Below are 25,190 nucleotides of genomic sequence, written 5' to 3'. Positions count from 1 at the left end.
ACCTTATGTAAAATACTTTTCTTAAGTAACCTTACATTTTAAAATATTGGAAACTGAATATCTGTGCTGATTTGTAGTCTGACTTAATGGAACAAGAAGAGAACAACATTCAACTAGGGAGGCTTATACTGACAATAAAGCTCTTAAAGTTAAAAATGAATGTCTCCTTCTCCCTTTTTACTTACCAGAGGCTACACAATGTCCTGAGAGGATTCATTATGGGAAAAATGGCAATCACAGCTTTAAAGACCTTGCTTTGGAAGGGACTAATGAGAAAGCAGATTGGAAAGTGAGACTTCATCTTTGTTCTCAAATAAGTGGTCTTAATTTTTCTTCTTATAGAAAAAGTTTAAGTCAGTTTATTATAAATATATCTAAACCATTAATTTTTGCAGCTTTCAGATAAAGTCCAGCACTTCGTTTATACAAAGTCTATGAGAAGAGGTCAGTAGAGATCATCTAATCTTAAATCGTGACATCATCCATTCAAGTCCTTGGCATAATCCCTCTCCAGTAAGAGCATAGAATGCTTGGATATGCCACTGGTGATCTTTAATAGAAGTTAATTTCAAAAACTGGGAGATTTCTGCTACAGTCATGCATTCTTTAATATCTTGTTTACTAGCAAAAATCAGCAATCCAGCTTTCCTTAGGTCCTCGTGGGCTAACATTTTATAGAGTTCTTCTCTAGTTACAGAAATTCTTTGTACTGTCCACAACAACAATTACAAACTCTGTGTTAGTATAGTATGTGTTCCAGGGAGAACGAAGAGATTCTTGTCCACCAATATCCCACATTAAGAAACACGTATGATTAATCACTATTTCTTCTACATTACTTCCAATTGTAGGTGATGCATGTACAACTTCATTCATAGAAAATTGGTAAAGGATGGTAGTTTTCCCTGCATTATCCAGCCCAAGAATGATAACTTTGTGCCCCTGGTGATCGAACAGTCTCCATTTCCTGGTGAAGAGAATTCCAATTCTTGGGCAACGGAACCGCCTCCAGCCACCCGGGCGCCTGCCCTCCCCTGGCTCAGGCTGAAGGGGAGGAGAGAGAGAGGCACCGGTGCCTCCGCCTCTGCTGCTGCTGCTTCTGCGCTGGCCGCCAGCTCAAAATGGCACTTAACACCACTGCCAGTACTCATCTCATTATGGTTATAACTAAGGATAGTATTATCCTTCCTGGGAACTGGAGGGAGGCCGAAGCCCAAGCCGCCCTGCCGCCCTGCCCTGCCCTGTGCGTGTGCGAGAACCCCGCAGCTGCCGCCCCGGCACTCGCCTGGCTCACGGACATCGCCGCCGCGTTGTCTCAGTACAGTTTTATTGTTAAACCCAGTATTTTACAGAGATTATTTTATTGAAAACAATTGCAAATAAGATGAATTTCTGAATTATTGTCAAAGAACTGCTCTCTAAGGGAAATAATCAATTTTTAGATTTAAAAATAAACAATGTACTCTACATATTCTGATCAAATATTGGAAAGCGTCAGTAAATACTATAAGTAATTCAACTTCATCATACAAATAATGGTCACTTATATCGCAGTTTCACTGTCCTTAAAGTAATGATATAGCTCTATTCAACGTTACAAAGAGTATTAGGCTCCATGGATGTTATCCCCACACATGCATATTTGCAAATCTAGGACTGATATGACTGTTTAATGCTACAAAATGTTCCTCGTATGTGCAACTGCTGTAAATACTGAATTAAATTAGGAGTACTTCCAGGACCACAAACTGAAACATAAAAAGGCTAATTTGTCTTTGCTCTTTCCAAAGAACTTCACCACTCAAATCTTCCTTGTAGTTGGAAGGAGTATCATCCCAGACATACTGGCACCAGTCACACCCTAATGCCATCAGGCCATGGTTGCCATAGGACACACAGCTCCAGTGGAGAAGCATTCTCTGGAGCCTGAGGATGTTGCTCATGAACGTGGGCACTGAAAGACACAAAGCGTACCCTCCCAATACTGAGGGCCAGATTCCAAGGTATAGGCTCCATGTGTCTTTTAAACAACTTGACGTCTTTTTTTGTTTGCGATATACAGACCCTTCTAAATAAAATACAGGATCCATCTTATCTAAGCCTATGTGGCACTGCATTTGATTATTCTTTATTTTTTCCCATTTTATGGCCCTTGAAGACAGAGCAGGGATACAGAACTTCAGTTAACTAGGCTGTGAGGAAATGATTGAGCTACATTTTCCTATAATACTACAACATAATATTCAAAGTATTAAATACTAAAAATTCAAATTTAATAGGAAAAAAACACATAAGTTGCTAGAGAAGTTATCTCAACCAATTTATTCATGCTCTTTAAGTTTAACCTTTCATTTTAACTTACTGCTACCTGTAAATTTACCCCAAATGGTAAAGTGCTCATTTGTGCTACTCAGAAAATATTCTCCAGCTCCTAGCAGGAGCAAAGGGCTAAGTGTCCATTCTGTGGCTAATATGTTCTGCATGGAAGTAATTTAACTACACACTTGAGATCCTACAGGTCTTTATCCCCAGCACAGCAGATGGCAGTGATCCAAGTAATGTATGTTTCATCAGCAAAGGTACATTATTGACTGACAATAAGAACACCTTCACTGATTTACAGTGGAGGTGTAGAGCCAACAAGAAATAAACTCTTCATCCCAGTCTCTCTCTCACACCCCTCTTTCTCATCACTACCGTATGGTGATTTCATTGTGTATAATTAATACTAGTTTTCTATATCAGGATATCATTTAATCGATTTTTTCTTGATATAAAATAAATGTTAATCAGCAAGGAGGAGTTGATGTATATACAACAGAATTTAACATTTTTTAACACTGTTCAAAGGAATGGTTCCTCAAAAAAAAAAAGTACAACAAAGTGGTACATGGATTAACAGAATCATAGGAAAATAACAAAAGCAGGGCCTTTGTTGGTAATAGAGTATACAATAAATATTTTTGATATTTTCTGTAAAGATATATTTCATATTTTATCACATCAAATCCTCTACTCCCTTTCTTAAGAAAATTTGTGAAAAGAAAAAGAAATCAACAAAATTTATAGCTGAAAAAATAAAGATCTCTAAGTGAAACAAAAAATATTTTAGCTAATGTCTGATTTTCTTGCTTTAAAGAAACTGAAAAACATATACAATGGGATTTTACCAATGTCTAAATTTATATATTAATCAGAAATATGCATTAAATATACTAATTTAGTTGGTTGTAAGCCATTACTAGGAAAGAAATATAGTTAAGAGAAATTTGTTTAAACATACTGAGGCCACAGTAGTCCTATTAAAAAATATGGTCACTTAAAAAAAAATAAAAGTTGGTATTCTGTTTAAGAATTGAGTTGAGGGGCGCGCCTGGGTGACTCAGTCGATTAAGCGTCCAACTCCGGCTCAGGTCATGAACTCATGGTTTATGAGTTTGAGCCCCGCATCGGGCTCTGTGCTGACAGCTTACAGCCTGGAGCCTGCTTTGGATTTGGTGTCTCCCTCTCTCTCTCTCTTTCTGCTCCTCCCTGGCTCACGCTCTGTCTCTCTCTCTCTCTCAAAAATAAACATTAATAAAAAAAATTTTTTTTAATTGAGTTGAAAAAAATCTATCTCCTTTCTATATGGATGAAAAACATAAATTCAAGAGAATCTAATTTCCTCTTATTAATAAATTGGTATAAAAAGAAAGTCAACATAATATTTCATGAAATGGTGTTACTGGTTTCAGGAGTAGAGTTTAGTGATTCATCACCTACATATAACACCCAGTGCTCACCCCAATAGGTGCCCTCCTTAATGCCCATGCCCCCATCTATCTCCCCCTCTAGCAATCCTCAGCTTATGTTTCCTTCCCTTCCCCTATGTTCATCTGTTTTCTTAAATTCCACGTATGAGTGAAAATATATGATATTTTTCTTTCTCTGACTTATTTTTCTTAGCATAATTACATTCTAGGTCCATCCAGGTTGTTGCAAATGGCAAGATTTCATTCTTTTGATGGCTGAGTAGTATGCATGGTATATATATATACCGCATCTTTATCCATTCATCAGTTGGTTGACATTTGTGCTCTTTCCATAACTTGGCTATCATTGATAGTTATCTTACTACTCTCTTTCTATGTAGCAATCGTGCACAAAATAGTGCTAACTGGATTCCCGGTAAATGTGTGGTGAATTCTAACAGATTCTTACCATAGTCATATAAAAGGCTCAAATTGTAGTTGAAGAAACAATTATGAATTTTATTTTTTAAGGCTCCAGAATTCCTCAACAAAATTATTTGCAAGAGAAGCTAATATTTACTGAGTGTTAAACCTCACCGGTCCTTTGTGTTCAGTGTATCCTAAAGTCATGACTTTATTCATCCACATACTTTCTTTACAGAGCAGAAGACACTAAAAAAAAGATAAATCATTATATTTCTGTAGGAAGAAACTGATATGAAACAAGTTGCATTATTTATTACCTAGTCATGGTAACTGCCCCAAAACCCAGCAAAACTATCTTGCAAGGAGAAACATGGTTCACAGAAAAAAATGAAAAATGTCTGCATTCAGGCTTCATTTTTTTATGAGGTTCAAACATTTTTATGCAGACTTAGTTTATTGTTTTATGATTTTCTCACCACTTTTATTTCTAAGCTCCATGCACATTTAATTTGGATCTTGTGTTCCCCAGATAGCTATAGAACTCCTGGGTCCAGGCCATCCCAGCATCAAGTTGCAGTCAGCAAGAAAAATCTACTTTATCCAACCAAACAGCCGAGCTATAATATATTTTGAACAAGGTGATATAAAGAATTCTGTTGATATATAAAAAATGAATGTCTCTATGTGATTCTATGAAAACACATGACAAATTTTCTTTTAATTTGATGAACTCCAAAAATATTTGCTAATAGATGACCTTACGTTATATGCTCATGAGGTAAAAGATGTGTGTATTTATGCACATGATGCAAGGTGTGAATATTTGTCCAGATTTGAAATCCCTTACTCTTTAGCAATTTCCCATCTGCTACACTCTCCATTTCAGAGAATTATAATGATATGAATTAACATGGAAGTTGCTCTTGGAGTCTTGAGGGATGTAACAGGGAATTAAGAAGGTACTTGGGATATCAGAGTGTGGAATTAGACACAAAAATGCAAAGTAGTACTTAAATTTAAAAAGTGCCCACTTTTCTGTTTATCCATGAAACTGACTTTTGCAGATGATCACTTCTTTTCATAATGCCTGGGGCTGCTCAAAAGCTAGGAGGATTTTGCCCTGACATCTGTTCCTTATAGAAAATAAAATTAGCCTACTGATTTTACACTGTACAATTACACCATTTTAATATATTGAGAAAAGAGAATTTTAACCAATTAAATTATAGCAAATTGCAAATAACTATATCACTTTATTCTGAATCCCAGTAAAGCAAATGTATCAAAAGGGAGAATGCTCACAATTAATACACCAGATTGACTGCGACTCTCAAATACCAGCATAAAGACAATTTTATCATAGTATCATCATAAAAAATAAAAATATAAACAATGTCCATTTTTCCTGTTTGTCTTTAAAGTCAATACGCACTTAATATTTCAAGGAGTAAACATCAGTAGACAAAAGTTTTCATTATAAAACTTACAAGATGCCAAGACATTTCCAAGAGGGGAATAACCTACTAAAAATGTCTATTTTTATTTAAATAATTTAAATTTATGTACTAGAAATGCACTGTCCAAAATGAAAGTCACTGGCCACATGTGACTAATGAACACCTGAAATGTGGCTAGTGTGACCTTAGAACTGAATTTTTTATTTTACTATTTTAAAATTGAATATAAATGTATAAATTGAAATTTTACATTGTTAATTCAATTACTGGAAAATGTTTAAGTAAATTTGGAACAACAAGCATGTAAATCTACTTTTTAAACTCAGTTTTATTAAATCTAAATACAGATCATGTAATCTTGATGAAAATTTAGTATAAAACTTGAAATATGTAAAAATTTCAAATATTTAGTAAAAAAAGGTTTTGTACTAAGAAAATAATATAAAAATCTCTCAAGTAAGTTTTACATTGATTACATGTTAACATAATCTTTTAGATATATTGGAATTAAAACTCATTATTAAAATAGGTATCTACTTTATATTTAATATTAAATAATAACATGTAAGATATGTGTTATATCTAAAAATTAGTTTCTTTTTTTTTACTGTTGCAATGTAAGTACAAGAAAAGTTAAAGTTGCATGTATTTTGCTTTACACTTTCTTCAGAGAACATTATGAAAATGATACCTATCTTGTACATGCAACTACTTTTCTGTGTTCCTCCTTTTCTCTCTCCCTTCTTTCCTTCATTTTTTATTTCTTTACAAAAAAAGACACGGCCACTTTTTTTCTAAATGTTATTTTAGTTTGGATATGTTAATATAGATACCTGTTGATTTATTCAGATAATTGTTACTGTTTTCAAGATATTTATTAGATTTTAGATTTTGAGCATTGATTTGTTATGTAAACAAATAGCATAGAAAGTAATTCTCATAGCATTATAAGCATTATAAACTTTGATGAACTTAATTATTTTCTTGTTAAAATATAAGGTACTTAAAAGAGTGATCCAGGGGCGCCTGGGTGGCTCATTTGGTTGAGCGTCCGACTTCAGCTCAGGTCACGATCTCGCGGTCCGTGAGTTCGAGCCCCACGTCGGGCTCTGGGCTGATGGCTCAGAGCCTGGAGCCTGCTTCTGATTCTGTGTCTCCCTCTCTCTCTGTCCCTCCCCCGTTCATGCTCTGTCTCTCTCTGTCTCAAAAATAAATAAAAACGTTAAAAAAATTTTTTTTAAAAAAAGAGTGATCCATATTTTAAAATATGGAGTGATCCATATTTTATTTTCTCTTACATTGTCTTGTTGCTTCCTCAATATCCTACTCCACACCTACTTCCTCCAAAGACTGTATGTGGCATAATGATAGGAATCTTATATTTACTGACTACTTTTTTAGGATATAGTAGGAAATGGTAAAATCAAATCATATACTAACTTTTTTTGCTTAAAACTTTTCACTGAAGCAAACAAAAACATGTTTTGAGTGAAATGAATTTTGAAAACCAATTATGAAACTGGTATTTTAAATGTACTTGTTAATCTTAGGTCCAATATTCCAATATTACTAGAAGTCATACAAAAATCTCTATCTAGTCAGAGAGAGAGAAAGCACACACAGAGGAGGGGCAGAGAGAGAGAGAGAGAGAGAGAGAGAATCTGAAGCAGGCTCCATGCTCAACAACCATGGGATAATGACCTGAGCTGAAATCAAGAGTTGGACACCCAACTGACAGAGCCACCCAGGCACTCCTCTTTCTTTGATTCGTAATTCAGCAATATTTTCTTCTATATTTTCATTTTTTAATTTCTTTTTATTTTTAAACTAAATACCTATTTTTTGATGTGGAGCTCTAGAATTTTAATACATTTTGAGAATCTGTAAATGCCATGACAACCAATATTCAGAACAATAACACCACCACCAAAATCCTTGATGTTGTCTCTTTATACTCACATCCTAACCCAATCCATAATACATGGAAAACTGATCTATTCTCTATCACTATCATTTTGTCTCTTTCAAAATGACATTGAAAGGGAATAGTATAATATGTAATATTTTGGTTTGGGCTATTTTCATTCAGGATAATGTCTCTGAAGTTCATCTCAGTTGTTTCATGTGTCAATGATTTTTTGATTTTAATTCTTGAGTAGTTTTATATTGTATGGATATACTACTTTTGTTTCTCTGTTCATCCATAGGATATTTGGATAGTCCAGTTTTATGAACAAGCAATCTTTAGAAAGTTATACAAATACTTACTATATGACCCAGGAATTCTAATCTGGCATATTTATACTAGAGAAATAAAACTTAACGTTCATGCAAAAAATGTTCACACAGGCGTCCAGAGATAAATTATGATCAGGATTCTAGAGCTCTTTATATATTCTAAATGCAAGTCCTTTATTGGGTATGTGATTTGCAAATACTTTCCCTAGTTTGTATTTTCATCCTCTTAATAAGGTATTTCACACATCTTTTTAAAAATGAGATCCAATTTGCCATTATTTTTTTGTTTTATGGATTTTATTTTGATGTTCTCTGTAAAATTCCCTTGCCTAACTCAGTTCCCAAAGGTTTCATCTGTGTTTTCTTCTAAAAGTTTTATAGATTTATGCTTTACATGTATGTCTATCATTCAGTTGGAGTGAGTTAGTATAAATCAATGTTTACTTCTTTCAATATGGATGTCTAATTAATTGTTCTAGCATCAAATGCTAAAAATAACATTCGTTAGCCATTGAATTGCTTTCACAAATTTGTAAAACTTCAGTTGCCCACTTTTGTAGAATTCTAATATTCCATTCTGTGTCAATGACTTAATGTATTTACCCTTTGGCCAATAACATTGAATATAATTGTTTTATAGCAGGTCTTGAAATTACTTAAAGTGTTCCCCCCAACTTTATTCTTCTTTCTCAAAATTGTTTCAGTTATTCTAGGTACTTTTAATTTACACATTAATTTTATCATCAGATTATATATACTGACCAAAAATCCTGTTGTGGCTTTAACTGGCATTACATTAAATATATATACATCAATTTGATGATATTAAAATATTTACTACATGGAGACTTCCAATTCACAAATGTAGCATATACCTCCATTTATTTTGGTTTCCTTTTACTTTTTTCGTCAGCATTTTTTAGATTTCAGGAAACATTATGTTCATGGTGTGCTAGTTTTGTACCTAAGTATTTCAATTTTTTGGAGCTTTTTGCAAAATTTTAGAGAGAGACAGAGAGAACACAAGTGGAGGAGGGGCAGAGGACGAGAGAGAGAGAGACTCCCAAACAGGCTCCATGCTGTCAGTAAGTACATAGGTCTGACATGGGGCTCTCGATCCCATGACCTGGGATCATGACCTGAGCTGCAATCAAGAGTCAGACACTCAATCAACTGAGCCACCCAGGGACCCCATTTTGGAATGACTTTAAATGGTATTTCTTAAATCTAAATTTCCAATTGTATGTTGTTACTGTATAGAAATACAATTATTTTTTGTTTGTTGATCTTGTACGCTACGAATTTGCTAAACTAGTTATGTGCATATTTTCTACAGAGTACTTGGAAAGTCTACATAGGCAATAATATTATTTGAAAATGGAGAATCTTTTAGGGCACCTGTGTGTCTCAATGGGTTAAGTGGCCAACTTTGGTTCAGATCATGATCTCATGGTTTGTGGGTTCAAGCTCCATATTGGGCTTCAGATCTTCTGCTCCCCTCTCTCTCTGCACCTACCCCACTCACTCCTTCTCCCTCTCTCTCAAAATAAATAGGCATTAAAATTTTTTTAAATAAATGTTAAAAAAATGGAGAATTTTGTATGTCTTTTCCCCCCATCTATGTGATTTTTATTTCTTTTGCCTGCCTTATGGCAATGGTAGGATATCCCAGTATAATGTTGAACAGGAATGATCACAGTTAATTTTTTTGCCTTTTTCCCATTCATGAATGAGAACATTGACTTTTTTATTATTATTGAGAATGGTGTTATATATACAGGTTTTTTTTGTTTGTTTTGTAGATGGCTCTTTTCTATTCCTGATTTGCTGAGAGTCTTTACCATGAATTAATGTGAAATTTTTCTGAAATTTCTTGAAATTAATACTATGATTTTTTTCTTTAGACTATTAACATAGCAGATTACATGGACTGACTTTTCAATAATGAGTCAATCTTGCATTTTAGGAATTAACTCTACTTGGTCATTATCTACTAGTATTTTGCCTCCCTCTTTTACCTATTCATTTGGATGAATTTTGATAATTTGTGTTCTTTAAAGAACTGGTCCATCCTCAAGTGTAGAATTTATGTTTGGAGAGGGAGTTTTGCATTTCCCTTAGTATCCTTTTGATGTTTATAGGGTCTATTGGGATACAGCCTTTCTGTATTCTTTTAATAACTTTTTATGACTAAAATGTAATAATACAAACTTGAAAGTTTAAAACAACTGAGATTTATTTCACAGTTTCTTTAGATCAAAAGTCAAGGCATGAGTGAACTGTGTTCTCTGACCAGGATCTCAAAAGAATGATCTCAAGATGTTAGCCTAGCTGTATTCCTTTCTCAATTCTTTCAAGCTCAGGAAATTGTTGGCAGCATTCACTTTTTTATCATTATAGTAGGGAAGCCTCTATTCTCTTGCAAGCTGTCAGCCTGGGAACTTTTCCAGTGGTCCACACTTCCTCATCCTGGAGCTTCCCCCACAGCCATGTGATCTCTCACACTGAACTTCTGACTTCTTTCTCACTGACCTTTGGTCCCAGGTTTAGCCAGTTCACTGATTAACTCAGACCATCTGGATAAGCTCTTTTTCAATTAATTCAAAGACATTTGTCCAGAACTTTTATTTATACGTAAAAAATCATTTCTGCTATACAACACAATATGATCAGAGGAGCGAAAGCCCATCATATTCACAGGCTATGCCTAAAATCAAAGAGAGGAAATATACAATGTGTTTACACCGGGGAGAAAAAAATGGAAGTCGTCTTAAACTTCTTCCTACCACAATTTTTTTTTTTTTTTTTTTACGTTTTGTTTACTTTTGAGAGAGAGTGCGAGGGACAGAAGAAAGGGGAACAGAAGATCTGACTTGGGCTCTGCGCTGACAGCCGCAAGCCCAATGCAGGACTCAAACTCACAAACCTTGAGATCATGACTTGAGCCAAAGCCAGATGCTCAACCAACTGAAGCACCCAGGTGCCCTGCTACCACAATTTCCGATACTATTTTTGTCTCCTCTCGGTTTTCCTTATTAGTCCTAGTAGAGGCATATCATTTTCATTTATCTTTCCAAAGAACTAGATTTTGATGTCATTGATTTTTCTGTTTTTAATTTTCAATTTCATTGATTTCTTCATTCTTTATCTTCACTGCTTATATTCTTCTGATACCATAGGTTTATTTTCTCTTCTTTTTTCTAGTTTCTTAAATTGGAAGCTTAAATTATGGTAGGAAATCTTCCTGTGTTCTAATGTAAATGTTTAATGGTATAAATTCCCCTCTAATCATTGCCTTATCTGTATCTCACAAATTTATTTTTATGGGATTTTATTTTTGTCTACATTTTCATTAAGTTCAAAATGTTTTCTAATATCATTTGAGGCTTTCTTTTTGACTGATAGGTTGTAATGAAGTATAGTTTTTTTTTAATTTTTTTCTTTCCAAATGTCTACTGATGTTTCCACTGTCATTCAGTTATTCATTTCTAATTTAATTTCAATATGAACTGAGGACTTTGCCTCATGGTGTTATTTTGTACTTCTATATTCTTGATTGGTTTCTGTCTACTACTTTTATTACTGAGAAAGGAGTGTTAAAATCTTGATTTGTAATTGTGGATTTGCCTATATCTCATTTCAGTTCTGTCAGTTTTTGTCTTGTATATTTTTAAGTTTTGTTGTTCAGGGCATGCACATTTAGATTGTTATGTCTTTTTAGTAAATTAAAACTTTTATCATTATATAGTGTTCCTCTTTATCCTAGGTAATTTCTTCTGTTGAACTTTCTTTCTGATGTCATTTCTGTCTGAAGATTTTTCTTTAGCAATTATTTTAGAACAGATCTGCTGAAAACAGATTCTCTTAGTTTTTCTGTATTTGAGAATGTCTGTATTTTATCTTCATTTGTGATAGATGTTTTTTCCTGGATGTAGAATTAAAGCTAACAACTCTTTCAACACTTTAATATTGTTGTGCTACTTCTCTTTGTCTTCTGTAGTTTTGAAGTGAAATCCACAGCCATTCAAATTGTCCTTCCTCATAGGTAACATGTCATTTTTTTGGGGGGGGCTTTCAATACATTTTCTTTGGCTTTAATTTACAACAATTTGTTTATGATGTGTGTTAGTGTGGAAATATATGGGCTTAACCTGTTTGGGGTCTGGGGGGCATTTTTATTGAACTTACAGCTTTATATGTTCTGATAAACTTTTGAAGTTTTCAACTGTTCAACTTTTACATCACCAGTCTCTCAGACTCTGAGGACACAAATGTCATAACTTTTGTGTTTCTCTTGTACATCCCTGAGGCTGTTTATTTTTTAAATTCTTTGTATTGTTCAGATGGAATAATTCCTGTCGACATACCCTCAAGTTCACTCTACCTTCTGTCATCTTTATTTTATCACAAAGCCCAATCAGTACAGCTTTCATATCTATTATTACATTCTTAGTTCAAAAATTTCCATTTTGTTCTTTTTTTAATGTTTATTTATTTTTTGAAAGAGAAAGATAGAGACAGAGTGTGAGCAGGGAAGGAGCAGAGAGACAGGGAGACACAGAATCCGAAGCAGGCTCCAGGATGTCAATACAGAGAAGCCTGATGTAGGGCTTAAACCCACAAACCGTGAAATCATGACCTGAGCCAAAGTTGAATGCTTAACTGACTGAGCCACCCAGGTGCCCCATTTTGTTCTTTTTTTTACATTCTCTATTTCTTTGTTGATACTCTGAATTTTTCCATTTTTTAAAGTGTTCATGACTGCTTCTTGGATCACTGTGTAATAGTTAAATACTTTGCTAGAAAATCACATCTGTGTTATTTTGTTGATGTTAGCTGATTGTTTCCATTTCAGATGAAACTTCCTTGGTTCTTCCTTTGGGGAATAATTTTGGATCATATCTTGGACACTTTCCTTATTATGTTATGGGACTCTGAGTTTTATCTAAATTCTAAGGAGGATTTTTAATTTTTTTTAAATAGGCAATCAACCATTTTCTTTCAAGTCACAAGGTCCAATCATCCTTCTGTGGGTTGTTGTATCAATGTTAGTTCATTTTTCAAATCCTTTGCATTGCTTTTCAGACCTTTCCTTGGTGTGCACCAGTCATTGCTCAATCTGAGTCCTCGCTGGTGGCCAGCTATCAAAGTGTTTGTTATGATGATTAAGATTATACCCATGCATGCAAAAGTTGGGACCAGCCCAGTATTTCATTCTTTATGAATTTTCTTCTTGGGCTTCTTCCTCTGTATGATCTCCTGGGTACATTGTGGCTCCCTGGATCTCCCTTTTCCAATGACAAGAGGACAGAGACAACAAAATAAAGCAATAGCAATAGGTTGGAGTGAGACTGTTGATTGTAGAGAAAGCTTCCTGTTCTCAGAGTTTTGTTTTTTGTGGGCTCTCATTATTGCTTCTTCCACCACTACCTGACAGTTACTTGAAATTTGGAGTGTGAGCAAACAGATAATAATAAAAGGTGGGAGGAAGGCTCCTGAATTTCTGTACCTTGGTGTTTACTTCCAGGTTACAGGTTGCATTCTGATCAAGGCACACTGAAGAAAAAAAAAGTGCTAAAGTAATTGCCACCTCCAAGGTACTTCTGGTGTTCTTGTATAATCCTCTGCTACTACTTACATTTCAGAGGCCTAAAATGCTTCTTGATGTACTGGATGTATTCACATGGATAGAAATGATAGAGGTTGCTTAGTCCATCTCATCCAGAACTGGACTTCCATAACCATTTCTGATGATACACATTCTGTGAGTCATTGGCCTGAGTTTATATCTTGCGTCTACTCTAAAAATTCTAAAATCTTTCTGTTTCCCCCTACCTAATTTCAGATGCCTTATTTAAATATCATCTTTGCTGCTTTAAGCATGCATCTACCAAAGCTTTCTTTGCTGAAAATGACTTTTAGATGACACTTGGTCATGGAAATCTAAACTTCTTTTTTTCTTAAGTTTATTTATTTATTTGAGACAGAGACAGTGTGAGTAGGGGAGGGGCAGAGAGAGAGGGAAAGAGAGAATCCCAAGTAAGCTCTGCACTGGCAGTGCAGAGCCCGACACAGGACTCCAACTCACAACACCATGAGATCATGACCTGAGCTGAAACCAACAGTGAGATGCTTAACTGACTGAGCCACCCAGAAGCCTCTGGAAAGTCTAAAATTCTTAAATGTTCTTCTTCATCACATATTATTCTTCAAGTCACTGAAGGAAACAGATGATAATAATGGCCAGCAAAGGGACGATTATTAATAGATGAGGCTTGAATGCAACACCCAATCTGAAAACTTAAACCTGGGGAGCTGACTTTGATGTTGTAGGCTTAGAAAGGCAAGGTTTACTGCTATTTTTCCCAGACACCAGTCTGATTTTCTTGATATTTCTATAAATGTGCTTGATTTTCTACCAATGTGAGGGAAGGGTAGAATAATCCTTTCCTTGAGGAGTATAGATTTTCTGGTTTTAAAAAGGGGAAGAGGTGCTTTTACAATGGACACTGCTTAAGTTAAACCCAGAATTGTTGCTACACAGACAATGAAAGCTTTAAGAAGAATTTTTCTTTCTATTTTGCTTCCCAATTAGATTATTCAGTACCTTTCACATTTTGAAACTCAATTAATGAAGAACTGAGTGATTTTCCATCTGCATGGAAATAATCTGAAATGCTTGCCTTGCTGAAAAGATGTATTAAAGTAGATCTTCAAACAGAATTTTGGAGAAAGTAAATTATGTTTGAAGAAAATTTTTCATATTTCACTTTTACTGATGTACATTTGTCTAAACTATAAGAATACTACTGTTTCATTCAAGGTTAAAATATATTGCAATATATTTTCTCTTATAACCATGGAAGTTTTTGGGTCCAAATGTCACAGAGCAAAGTCAACTTGATTACTTTTCTGGTTGCGTGTTATGTAATTAAAGCTGTTGCACTCTGCCATGAGGAGAGTGAAGATTCTATGCTATCAGAATGGGGAGTGCTTTGGAGAATTTAGAGTCAGAAACAACAGAATTTGGGTTCCAGAAGTGTAAAGTTTGGGTTGAATTTTGATTAAAAAAAATAAATTCAGTAAAGTTGAAAATCTATTTTCTGTCAAATTTGAATGCAATTATGATATTTAAATCACTCCCTTATTAGAAAAAATATGCAAATAAATATCACTACCCTGAATTTTTTTTTAATTTGTTTTTAGTTTATTTATTATTCTTGAGAGATAGAAACAGAGCATGAGGAGGGGAGGGGCAGAGAGAGGAGGAGACACAGAATCTGAAGCAAGCTCCAGGATCTGAGCTGTCAGCACAGAGCTGGACGCGGGGCTTAAATTCACGAACCGGGAGATCATGACCTGAGCCGAAGCCGTATGCTTAACCGACTGAGCCACCCAGGCAACCCCTACCCTGAATTTTTTTTAAACAAATCTCTTTATCATCCCCATTTGCCTATCTTCCACAATTAAAGTCAGCAGCTGAATTAGACAGGTGTCCCCGCATGCAAGACATTCTTTCAGTCATGAATCAAAATATGGATGGCCCTAGTGACTCTCCCCAGGATTTTTAAAGTGCTGACTTTAGAGGAGGAGTTACTTTCCTACTCAGCAACTGGATAGTTTTTAATGAATAACTTATACAGCATTCTCCACGTTTCAATTACATTTGGAGTAGCTGATGCATAAACTCATTATTGACTCAGGATCTTGAGTTTTAAAGCAGTTTGCAAGGTATTTTTAAATAATGTTTAAATTGTACCTCTTTGATGTCACTACAATTATTTTCAAAGTGCCCATATTTTACCTGCATTTCTGCTCTAATTTCTCTCCTTGCATTTCCAAACAGCTGTTCCTTCCTTTTTTCAATTGCTCTTGTTTTATAAGCACCACTAATGAGCCAGTGAGAAGTCTACTGAATCCCCCCAAGCTGTAATAAATGTGAAGACAGAATTTTAAAACTAACTTTTATTTGTACACCATTTAAATTCTAAATCCAAAGTTAAACACACACACACACACACACACACACACAAACATTACTGAAGCTAATTTTCCTTTTTTCTTATTCATGAAAAACAAGCTTTGGCTTCTCTGAATGCATACAAACATATAAAGTACTATTTTGCAAATAATAATGCATACACAGAGTTTGCATAAAACAAAGCCAAAACATTTTGTTCATGTGTACATAGTGAAAAAAGTGGGCAGTTGACTATATAGAATGATTTAAAAGGTTATATTCTTTGTACAGATCCACATCTGTACCACACAAGAAAATAGTATCTCTTAACATCTTGAAGTTCCATGGTCAAGTTCTGCTCACCTGAATTTTCAAGTCTTCTTAATCTTTAAAGTGTCTTATATGTCTACATACTGTCCAGTATCTGCCATTCCTAATTGGTCTGTGAAATCAATTCTAGCATTTCATAGGTAATATCTTTAGGATCACCTTCATTCCAAGATCTTCAAATCTTCGCACAAATTACTCTGTTCTGATTTCTAGCTACTTATGACATGTTTAGATTTAATTACCTGAGTTTGAACACTGTGTTTTGATTCACATCAGCAATTTTGGGGGAATTTTTACATTTGCCACTCTCAGGTGTACACATGATGGCTTAAAGGCAAGAGTAAACAATTCAGATAGGCATAACCATGGTAACGTTATCTTCCTTGGCCACTGAGGATGACATATTGACTACTTGCAACCTTTAAGTGGTTATTAAGTAAGTGGCAAACTGTATTATAAATGGAGAAATATATGACAATGAGAGATGAAAACACAATGGAATCAGGGCACAAGAAAAAATGCAAGATTAGTGAACAATGATGAAGAGACAGTGTCAAAATGTCAATAGCTTAGAAATCTACACTCCTGTTTTAAAAAAAAAGTGGCCAGATGAACTGACTCATTGAGTGTCCTGTCCTTGAATCCATTAGAAACTGAGGTTTCATGGTTATCTGCCACCCCAGAACCTGGAGACACATGTACATCTGGAGAGTCACAACTAATAGGATCAGCAACTGCTGGAGCCATACTCTGTTGGGGACACTTAGATGGTAATTTCGATGAACTGTTGGAGGCTGAGTATAGATGTGCATGTGAGTAGATCCCAGTCTGAGAGGGATCCCAACACCTTAGCAGAATTTAGCTCCAGGAGCCTTCCCAGGTTCTCACAGTGAAAATCCTAGAAGAATGCACTAATAATTCCGGCAGGGAGAAGGGAAGAGTAATCACTGCCAAATATACTCAGTCTTCTCTACAACACACGCCTCTGCTTTGGGGAAAATACTCCGGGACCTATATCTCAGCTGAGGGAAGGACATTTATTCTCTCTAGTGTGTTCAAAACTCTTCTTCTGGTCAGAAAGATTTTCAGCAGAGTTGTAAGACAAGGAAGAATCTAATGGAAAATGCAGATGCCTGGAGGCAACTCAGGGATTTAGCCCTGACCCTTGATTACAGTAGCCCTCCTGGCCATCACCCATATGATATAAACTATAGATAACAACAACTATATTCACTGTGAGGAGTTACTTTTTTTGTTTGTTTGTTTAATACGAGGTGACTTAAAAAATTATTTTTTAATGTTTATTTAGTTTTGAGGGAGAGAGAGAGAGACAGAGCACAAGCAGGGGAGGGGCAAAGAGAGGGAGGCACAGAAACTGAAGCAGGCTCCAGGCTCTGAGCTGTCAGCATTGAGCCCAACACAGGACTCAAACCCACAAACTGTGACATCATGACTTGAGCTCAAGTCAGATGCTTACCTGACTGAGCTACCCAGGCGCCCCCAAGAGATGACTTTTTTTTTTGAGAGAGAGTGTGTGAGCAGGAGAGAGGGGCAGAGGTAGAAAGAGAGAGAGAGAGAGAGAGAGAGAGAGAGAGAGAGAGAGAGAGAGAGAGAATCCCAAGCCGGTTCCATGGTCAGTGCTGAGTCTGACACAGGGCTCAATCCTACAACCTTGGGACCATGACCTAAGCTGAAATCAAGAGTCAGATGCTCAGCCAACTGAGCCACCCAAGTGGCCCAGAGGATTCACTTTTAAAGAATAAGTGTGGTGGCCCAAGTGAAATTTCATTGAACAATAAAAATTGATCCTCAAACTTTATATAGGACTTGCATTTTTAGGACATTAAAATCATAAAATTCCCTTAGTTGGCTTTGTAGAGATTATAATATGTCTTAAAATTCAGTCCCTTGGACACTCAGAGCATCTATTCTATAATCTTATGTATGTTAATTTAATCAAACCTGTGGGCTTTTAAAAAATGTTTGCATAAACAATTTAATAACACTACTGGTACTACACATGAATAGGAAACAATGCCTTTTGTACTCCAATCAGGGATATCACACCTATTTTCACACTTTGTCTTTAGTTATAAACTATTAGAAAGCATAAAAATCTGGTGAACAAGTTACATAGGCCTGTTGTGTTTTCTGGTATTGACACTAACATAGTTCACTATTTTATTATTTACTATAAGCATATTTTACAAAGCCCTCCCTTGGAAAATCCTTTTATTTACTTTAGTAATTATTTCTCATTAGTCCAGATTATTCACATTTTCACAGCTCTTATAAATGGGGTCTCATGTAATGACATGAGCCATCATACCTGAAAATTAGTAATGTAATAAAGCATGTTCTGTTACTGGAGAAGTTCAAATATACAGTGAAGAAAGACATTAGGTTCTATTTGCCAGGCTGAAAAGAGTTTGACAACTCTGTAATGCTGCTTTGGAGCAGACATCTTCAACCATACTGAGGGAAGGATTAAAATCCAGTCCTTACAACTTAATATTGTATTTTGAAAATAATAGAGACTTGGCTAGAATCTCCATAATCATTGCTGGATTAAGCAAAACACAACACACACACACACACACACACACACACACACACACACACACACACATAAACACCTGCTAACTCTGTTTAATCTAGCATCAGATAATACAAATGAAAGGCAATTCTTTAGCCTTTTTTATTGTACACACATATGACAGAACATTGGAAGACACTAATCTACTGCTGTCAGATTTCTGTCTTCCGGAAATGGAAAGTACTAATCCAGCAAGGATCCTACTTCCTGATGGTTGTTGTAGCATAATTTGGTGGCACTATTGGTTGTAAGAGATAATGGAACATCTCCAAAACCAAGAATCTCTCACAATCTTCCCACAGAGCTATTATTAAGGCTTCTTGGGACCAGCTCTCCCTGAGAACAGTTCAGCATTAGCATAGGTGAATACATATCTTAGCATTCAAGCCCTGACTCAGAAGCAGTAGTTGCTAAAGTGCCCACGCTTGTTTCTGTATGTATATTTATTACACAAGTATTCACCGAGAGAAGGACATATAATCACCAAAACAAACACAGTGTGGGAGCATGTGAGGCACCATTTCTGGCAGTGGATACTCTCTGTTATTCCAACGCTTCCAGATCTCCTCGTGACACCCAATAAAGTTCTCTTGAAGGTGAGGGCAGCTTTTGGACTGTCTAATATAGATCAGGCTAGATGACTTTATCTGACTTTAAGTAAGTATATCATGAGATGGGATACTGACCTGATTATTTTGAGTTCATAATTATTATGATGGGCAGGATATTTGGAAATATACATAGATTATCTTGGAAAAAAAGAAGAAAAGCTGCTAGACACCTTTAAAATCTCTTATTGTTTACCACAGCATCATGAGATAGACATTACCTGATTTACCATCAGGCAAATAAGGCTGGAAAGTAATTTTCAAATTGCCCCAAGTCAAACAGATAGTAGTCAGTAGTGAAATTGTGGTTTGAACTCTTAGTGTTACACAAAAACACAGATATACATTTGGGCTCCACAAAATCATTTGCCTTTCCTACCCTGCTTATGGAAATATGAATTTCATGAGAGACACTAGTGAGTACATTCAGCTATGCTCCTAAGAAACATCCATTATGGAGATGGGAATTTGATTAAGCAGGGAAAACTTTGAACTATCTGAAGAGTGAGAAATAAAATAAATACATTAATTATTTAATTAAGGTCAGTGAGACAAAAGAACTTCAATAAGAAAAATAAGAATTATCAGAAAGCAACTACAGCCTAAATAAGAAAGTGGGACTGTGAATGGGGATGAGGATAATAGATAAAAAAAGGTAAACTCTGTTAGTTAATTTTGCTGGGTTGAAGGATATAGTTGTAGCTAAGAACTGTTACTTTTCCAATGCCTCTAATTTTCTCTTCTCAATATTCAGCCATGTACAGAACACTTTTAGAAATAAAATATTTGGGTGATAAAGTACAATCTCAGTAAGTAAGATAAAGGCATGGTAGTTTGAAGGAAAATGTTTACCATGGGGCTATATCTAACTTATACTTTTGTAATTTCAGCAGGTCACCTTTTGACAATCCTTCTTTCTTCTCATTTATCTTATTAGAGAAGCAGAAAAAAATCAAATGGTTTCTAGAAAGAGTAGAAACCACATATTGAAGAACTGTAATGCTATATATGAACACAAAAACTATTAGTGTGCTTCAATTCCTCAAACACTCATATACATATATATATGTGTGTGTGTGTGTGTGTGTGTGTGTGTGTGTACACATATATGTATATGTTATATATATATATAACTCAGTACAAAGTCCTCAAACTCTCTCTCTCTCTTTCTCTCTCTCTTTCTCTCTCTCTCTCTCTCTCTCTCTCTATATATATATATATATATACGTACATACATATATATATATATAAAACTCAGTACAAAGTCACCAAATTACTATGACACCTACCAATTCTGATTCTTTAAACCGTAATTATTTCATGCATCTTCTTTTTTTGAGAACAGTTGACAGTGTTATATTAGTTTTAGATGTACAACATAGTTATTTGACCAGTTTATATATTATGCTATGCTCACCACAAGTGTAGCTACCATCTCTTACCACACAATGTTATTTCAATATCATTGACTATCTTCCTTATACTGTGCCTTTTGTTCCCATGACTTATTCTTTCCTTAACTAGAAGCCTGCACCTCCCAATCTCCTGCACCCATTTGGACCCTCATCACTCTCTTCTGGCAGACAACAGTTTGATCTCTTTACTTAAAGGTCTGATTCTGCTTTTTGTTTCTTTATTAATTTTTTTAAATTCCACTATGAGCAAAATCATATGGCATTTGTCTTTCTCAGTCTAACTTATTTCACGTGCCTTAATACCCATACTACCCAAAGCAACCTACAGATTCAATGCAACGCCTATCAAAATACCAATAGCATCTGCCACAAAAGTATAAGAAATAATACTAAAATTTGCATGGAAACACAAAAACCCTGAATAGGTAAAGCAATCTTGAGGAAGAGGAACAGAGCTGGAGGTATCACGATTCCAGATTTTAAGGTAGACTACAAAACTACAGTAATCAAAACATTATGGTACTGGCACAAAAATAGACACAAATCAATGGCACATAAGAGAGCCCAGAAATCAACCCACACTTAGATGGTCCATTGATCTATGACAAAAGAGGCAAGAATATACAATGGGGAAAAGACAGTCTTTTCAGTAAATGGTGTTGGGAAAACTGGACAGCTAAAAGTAAAAGAATGAAACTGAACCACTTTCTAACACCACACACAAAAATGCCCATGTATCTTAACATCAAAACATTTCCCCCTGATTTTTTCCCTTCACTTTTGGTGTCTCTGCTTTTCCAGTAGGCAAGGCATACCTTAGGGTGCAAATTATTATAATTTGTTACAACTCTGAAATTATTATAATTGAACTGATGTACTTACAAGGTCGGGTGGTCATATTGTTGGAAGCTGCTGGCCTCCTCTTACAGAGAATTTATTTTGTATATTTCATCAAATTCATGATGCCAAAAATTGTAAGAATGTTTTCAATCTTCTGAGTCACTAAAAAATAATAATAACTTCATGTTAAACCATGATCCAATGCTGTTTAAAAATCTCTCATTTCTTTTATATGTATTGAATGAATATTTGTATAGTTATAGTTATTATAGTTAGGTGTATAGATACACCTAAGTGTAATCATATACCAATCTTGTGAATGCATAAAAACAAATTTTCAGTAAAATAGTTTATTTAGATATTCTAAAACCTCCTCACATTCAAAATCCAAATCTTCTGACATGGAATATTTATTGTTCTTATCCTGCTGATGACATCATCCTCTGTTCCATGAGTACCATTAGTGATGCAGCCTTTGTTAATGCTATTTCCTTTGAGATATTATTCTCTTCTATAAGATAGGTTCATTTATGCTTATACAGTGCTTTGAACAATCCCCTCTACCATATATTAGGTCTTAAGGAAAGATTTCACTTGCAAGCCAAAGTCACCTAGAGTAAACAATCGCAACTCTTACTTGTCCTACTGTCTTACAGACAGGAGTGCCAGAAACATGTTGCTTTGCTAGACATACAGTGAGGGAATGCGATCGAATGGAAGGAACCTATTCCATCCCGTTACTCCCACTTCTTCCTTCTAGAACACTAATGAAAAATAACTACTACTGGGAACATGAACAGGCTGCTTCAGGACTTAGGCAGTCTGGATTCAGGCATCAGCTCAAATATTGTCTGGGAATGCCAGCTGCCCCAAATCTGGGGATTTTAGATTCCTTGGGATGTTCAACTCTGGGAGCAGGAAGACACCAAAACCACAGAAAGCTTACTATGGATGGAGCTCATTCTACTGGGATACCAGGGAGCCCTGAATTCCAGGTAACTCATTATCCAAATCACTAGAGTGAGCCAATCTTTCAGAGGAAGTTTTGTACATCCTGCTCCTTGTGTCCTATTGCACCAAGATGCTAACATCTCTGTGAGTTTTGATGTTGGTATCAGAAAGTTGCAGACAAAAATGAACACTCACATTCCATTTTTAAGTGGACCTGAAATATTTTGTTGACTGAAGCACTGATGAGGTACAGTTGTCCTGTCTTGACACCAGGAATATCAACCAAGTTCATGGCAACTCTTTCAGGATTGCTTCCTGGATGTCAGCAATTGCAGGAAGCCACAGATTATAAGATACAGCCCAATTTCTATCATGCCAAAATGTGAATGATGTAAGTGTTTTAGGATCTTTAAAATATTTGCTCTTAACACACTCTCCATTCTCCCCCTTTTCTCTGTTTAATACAAATTGAAAAAAGGGAAAATATACTATAGTCTCATTCATAAGAACACAGTAGGGACTCAATGTGTTATCAAACCAGAAGCCTATTAAAGTTTAAGAGAAAAAGTAATATTTGTCCCTAAGAATTACTGGTTAATTTTGTACTCTGAGGCAATAGAGGACAAACATATTTTGATTGTCACTCAAATTTTGAGGATTTCACTGGGACATACTCTCCAGTTGACAATCCTATGTATGTACTGTTAATTTACATTTACAAAGTTCCGCATTCACAAGCGAGTGATAATCGCTTATCCAACATTCTTAAAATAACCACTATGTGTTTAGCACATAAACCTGAGTTTTCCTCAAATCTCAAAGTTTAGATAAATATTATTTCCTCAATTTCATAGATGAAGACATTGAGGTTTAAAGGGTTTCGTTTTCCAAGAACATTAAACTATCAAGAGGTCAACTTGGCTTTCAACCCACATCTCTCTGACTCTATCACATCATCACATGTGGTCTTCTGCTTACCAATTAGCAATATTCAGAAGGGTTAAAAAAAATTGCCTGAGATCACACACAGTAATTGTTAGATTCAGACTCTAGTCTAGGCTCTGCCAGTCAAAATGGATGTTTATTTTGTGTTCTTCCACTTATTTTACAGTTACCTGAACCGTATGCCTGAATCTGCTCAGTCATTATCCTTGCATTCAGGGGTTTTCCAGTCTTATGGCTCTTGAACAGAAATCATAAATAATCCTAGTAACTCTTTTCCCTTAAAATTCATATCTATTTATTCTTCTCCCATGCACTTCTTGAACAAGACAATCTATAAAGGTTTAACATTTGGTTAGATTTGAAATTTTTATTATTAATCTGGCTAAGTAGTTTACAGGTTTGGGTGACTTTATACACTACTGTTACATTTGATATATCTGGAACATCAAGTTTCTTTTTTGATTATTCTTTTTATTAAATTGATTATTTTCTTCCTCTCAAAAGTTCCTCAGTAGCTGAAATAGGATTAACTAGTTATTTCATTTCTTGGCTTAAAATTTTATTCACAACTAAAATGAGAGATCCTCCTGAAAGTGACTATATGACATCATATGACTATTAGGAATATTCTTAAGAAGCATGGATACCTTAATTTAAGGAAGTGCATCCACTGACAAGTTGTACTCCCTGAGCGGAGAAGCTGACTTTGAGACCGAGAAGCTGATGAGAATCAAGATTGCTTCACCAGTGAGTATGGAGCCACTGCCAAGAAGACAAAGATAGGGACTGAATCCACACACTGAACAGGACACTGAACAGGTTCTATGGATAAGCACAATTTTATAGGTGAGGAAGCTCTAATGTTTTTGCTATGGTCATGTATATTATCATCAAGCCTCATGAAAAGTATAAATCATCCCACAGTCTACAGTTCCTTTTACCTGCACCTCCCACACAGAAGTTTCATCAAAATATAAAAGTGCTGACCATGGGCATCTGGGTGGCTCAGTCGGTTAAGCGTCCGACTTCGGCTCAGGTCATGATCTCACGGTCCGTGAGTTCGAGCCCCACGTCGGGTTCTGTGCTGACAGCTCAGAGCCTGGAGGCTGCTTCGGATTCTGTGTCTCCCTCTCTCCCTGCTCCTCCCCCATTCGTGCTCGCTCGCGCTCTCTCTCTCTCTCTCTCTCTCTCAAAAACAAATAATAAAATTTAAAAAAAAAGTGCTGACCAGATTTTAAAATAGTACTTGGGGGTGGTCAGCAAATATTCTCTTGATTGAATTTTCAGGTTATGTCCAGAAAAAATAGAGTTCAATAAAATGCTGAACTGTAAACTAATTTGCGAGGGTTGATGTGCAATGAGAAGGTTCCAGGGAAAGAAGCAGTGCATATCATCTAGCTATCTTTCTTTCTTGTTTTCAGCTATACAACTGACTGTGGCGTCTCAGTCATCTCATTTATAAATGAGGTTTCCAGCAATTATTATCATATTTGGGTTTGAAAGAGCTGGATCTAATATTTTATGACTCTTTAATTTTCTGTTTTCTGAGCAGAACTATTTGTTGTGCACACTTGAAATGCAAAAAAAAAATTATAGGGGTTAATATGATCTTGTCTTGCTTTTGATGCATAATAATTTGTATTATAAAAGCTTCAGAAGTAAGTACATAGTGAAATTAATCAGTGAGAACAAA

General features: G+C 35.4%; 1 protein-coding gene across 1 annotated transcript in view; it reads right to left on the bottom strand.

Annotated features, from left to right (window-relative positions):
* Positions 1–236: 236 nt before the first annotated feature.
* The window catches only part of LOC106978215 (ADP-ribosylation factor-like protein 5A), an 88,923-nt gene continuing 63,969 nt past the window's right edge, over positions 237–25,190 (bottom strand). Inside the window, 2 exon segments of the mRNA XM_053201389.1 lie at positions 237–708; positions 710–1,115. Of these exon segments, the coding sequence (XP_053057364.1) occupies positions 456–708; positions 710–1,115 (659 nt within the window). The 3' untranslated portion in view covers positions 237–455.

This window comes from Acinonyx jubatus, chromosome A3 (genome assembly GCF_027475565.1).
Source record: "Acinonyx jubatus isolate Ajub_Pintada_27869175 chromosome A3, VMU_Ajub_asm_v1.0, whole genome shotgun sequence".
NCBI classification, from domain to species: domain Eukaryota; kingdom Metazoa; phylum Chordata; class Mammalia; order Carnivora; family Felidae; genus Acinonyx; species Acinonyx jubatus.
The sequence above is the reverse complement of the archived record's forward strand: the minus strand, read 5'-3'. Positions and strand labels throughout refer to the sequence as shown.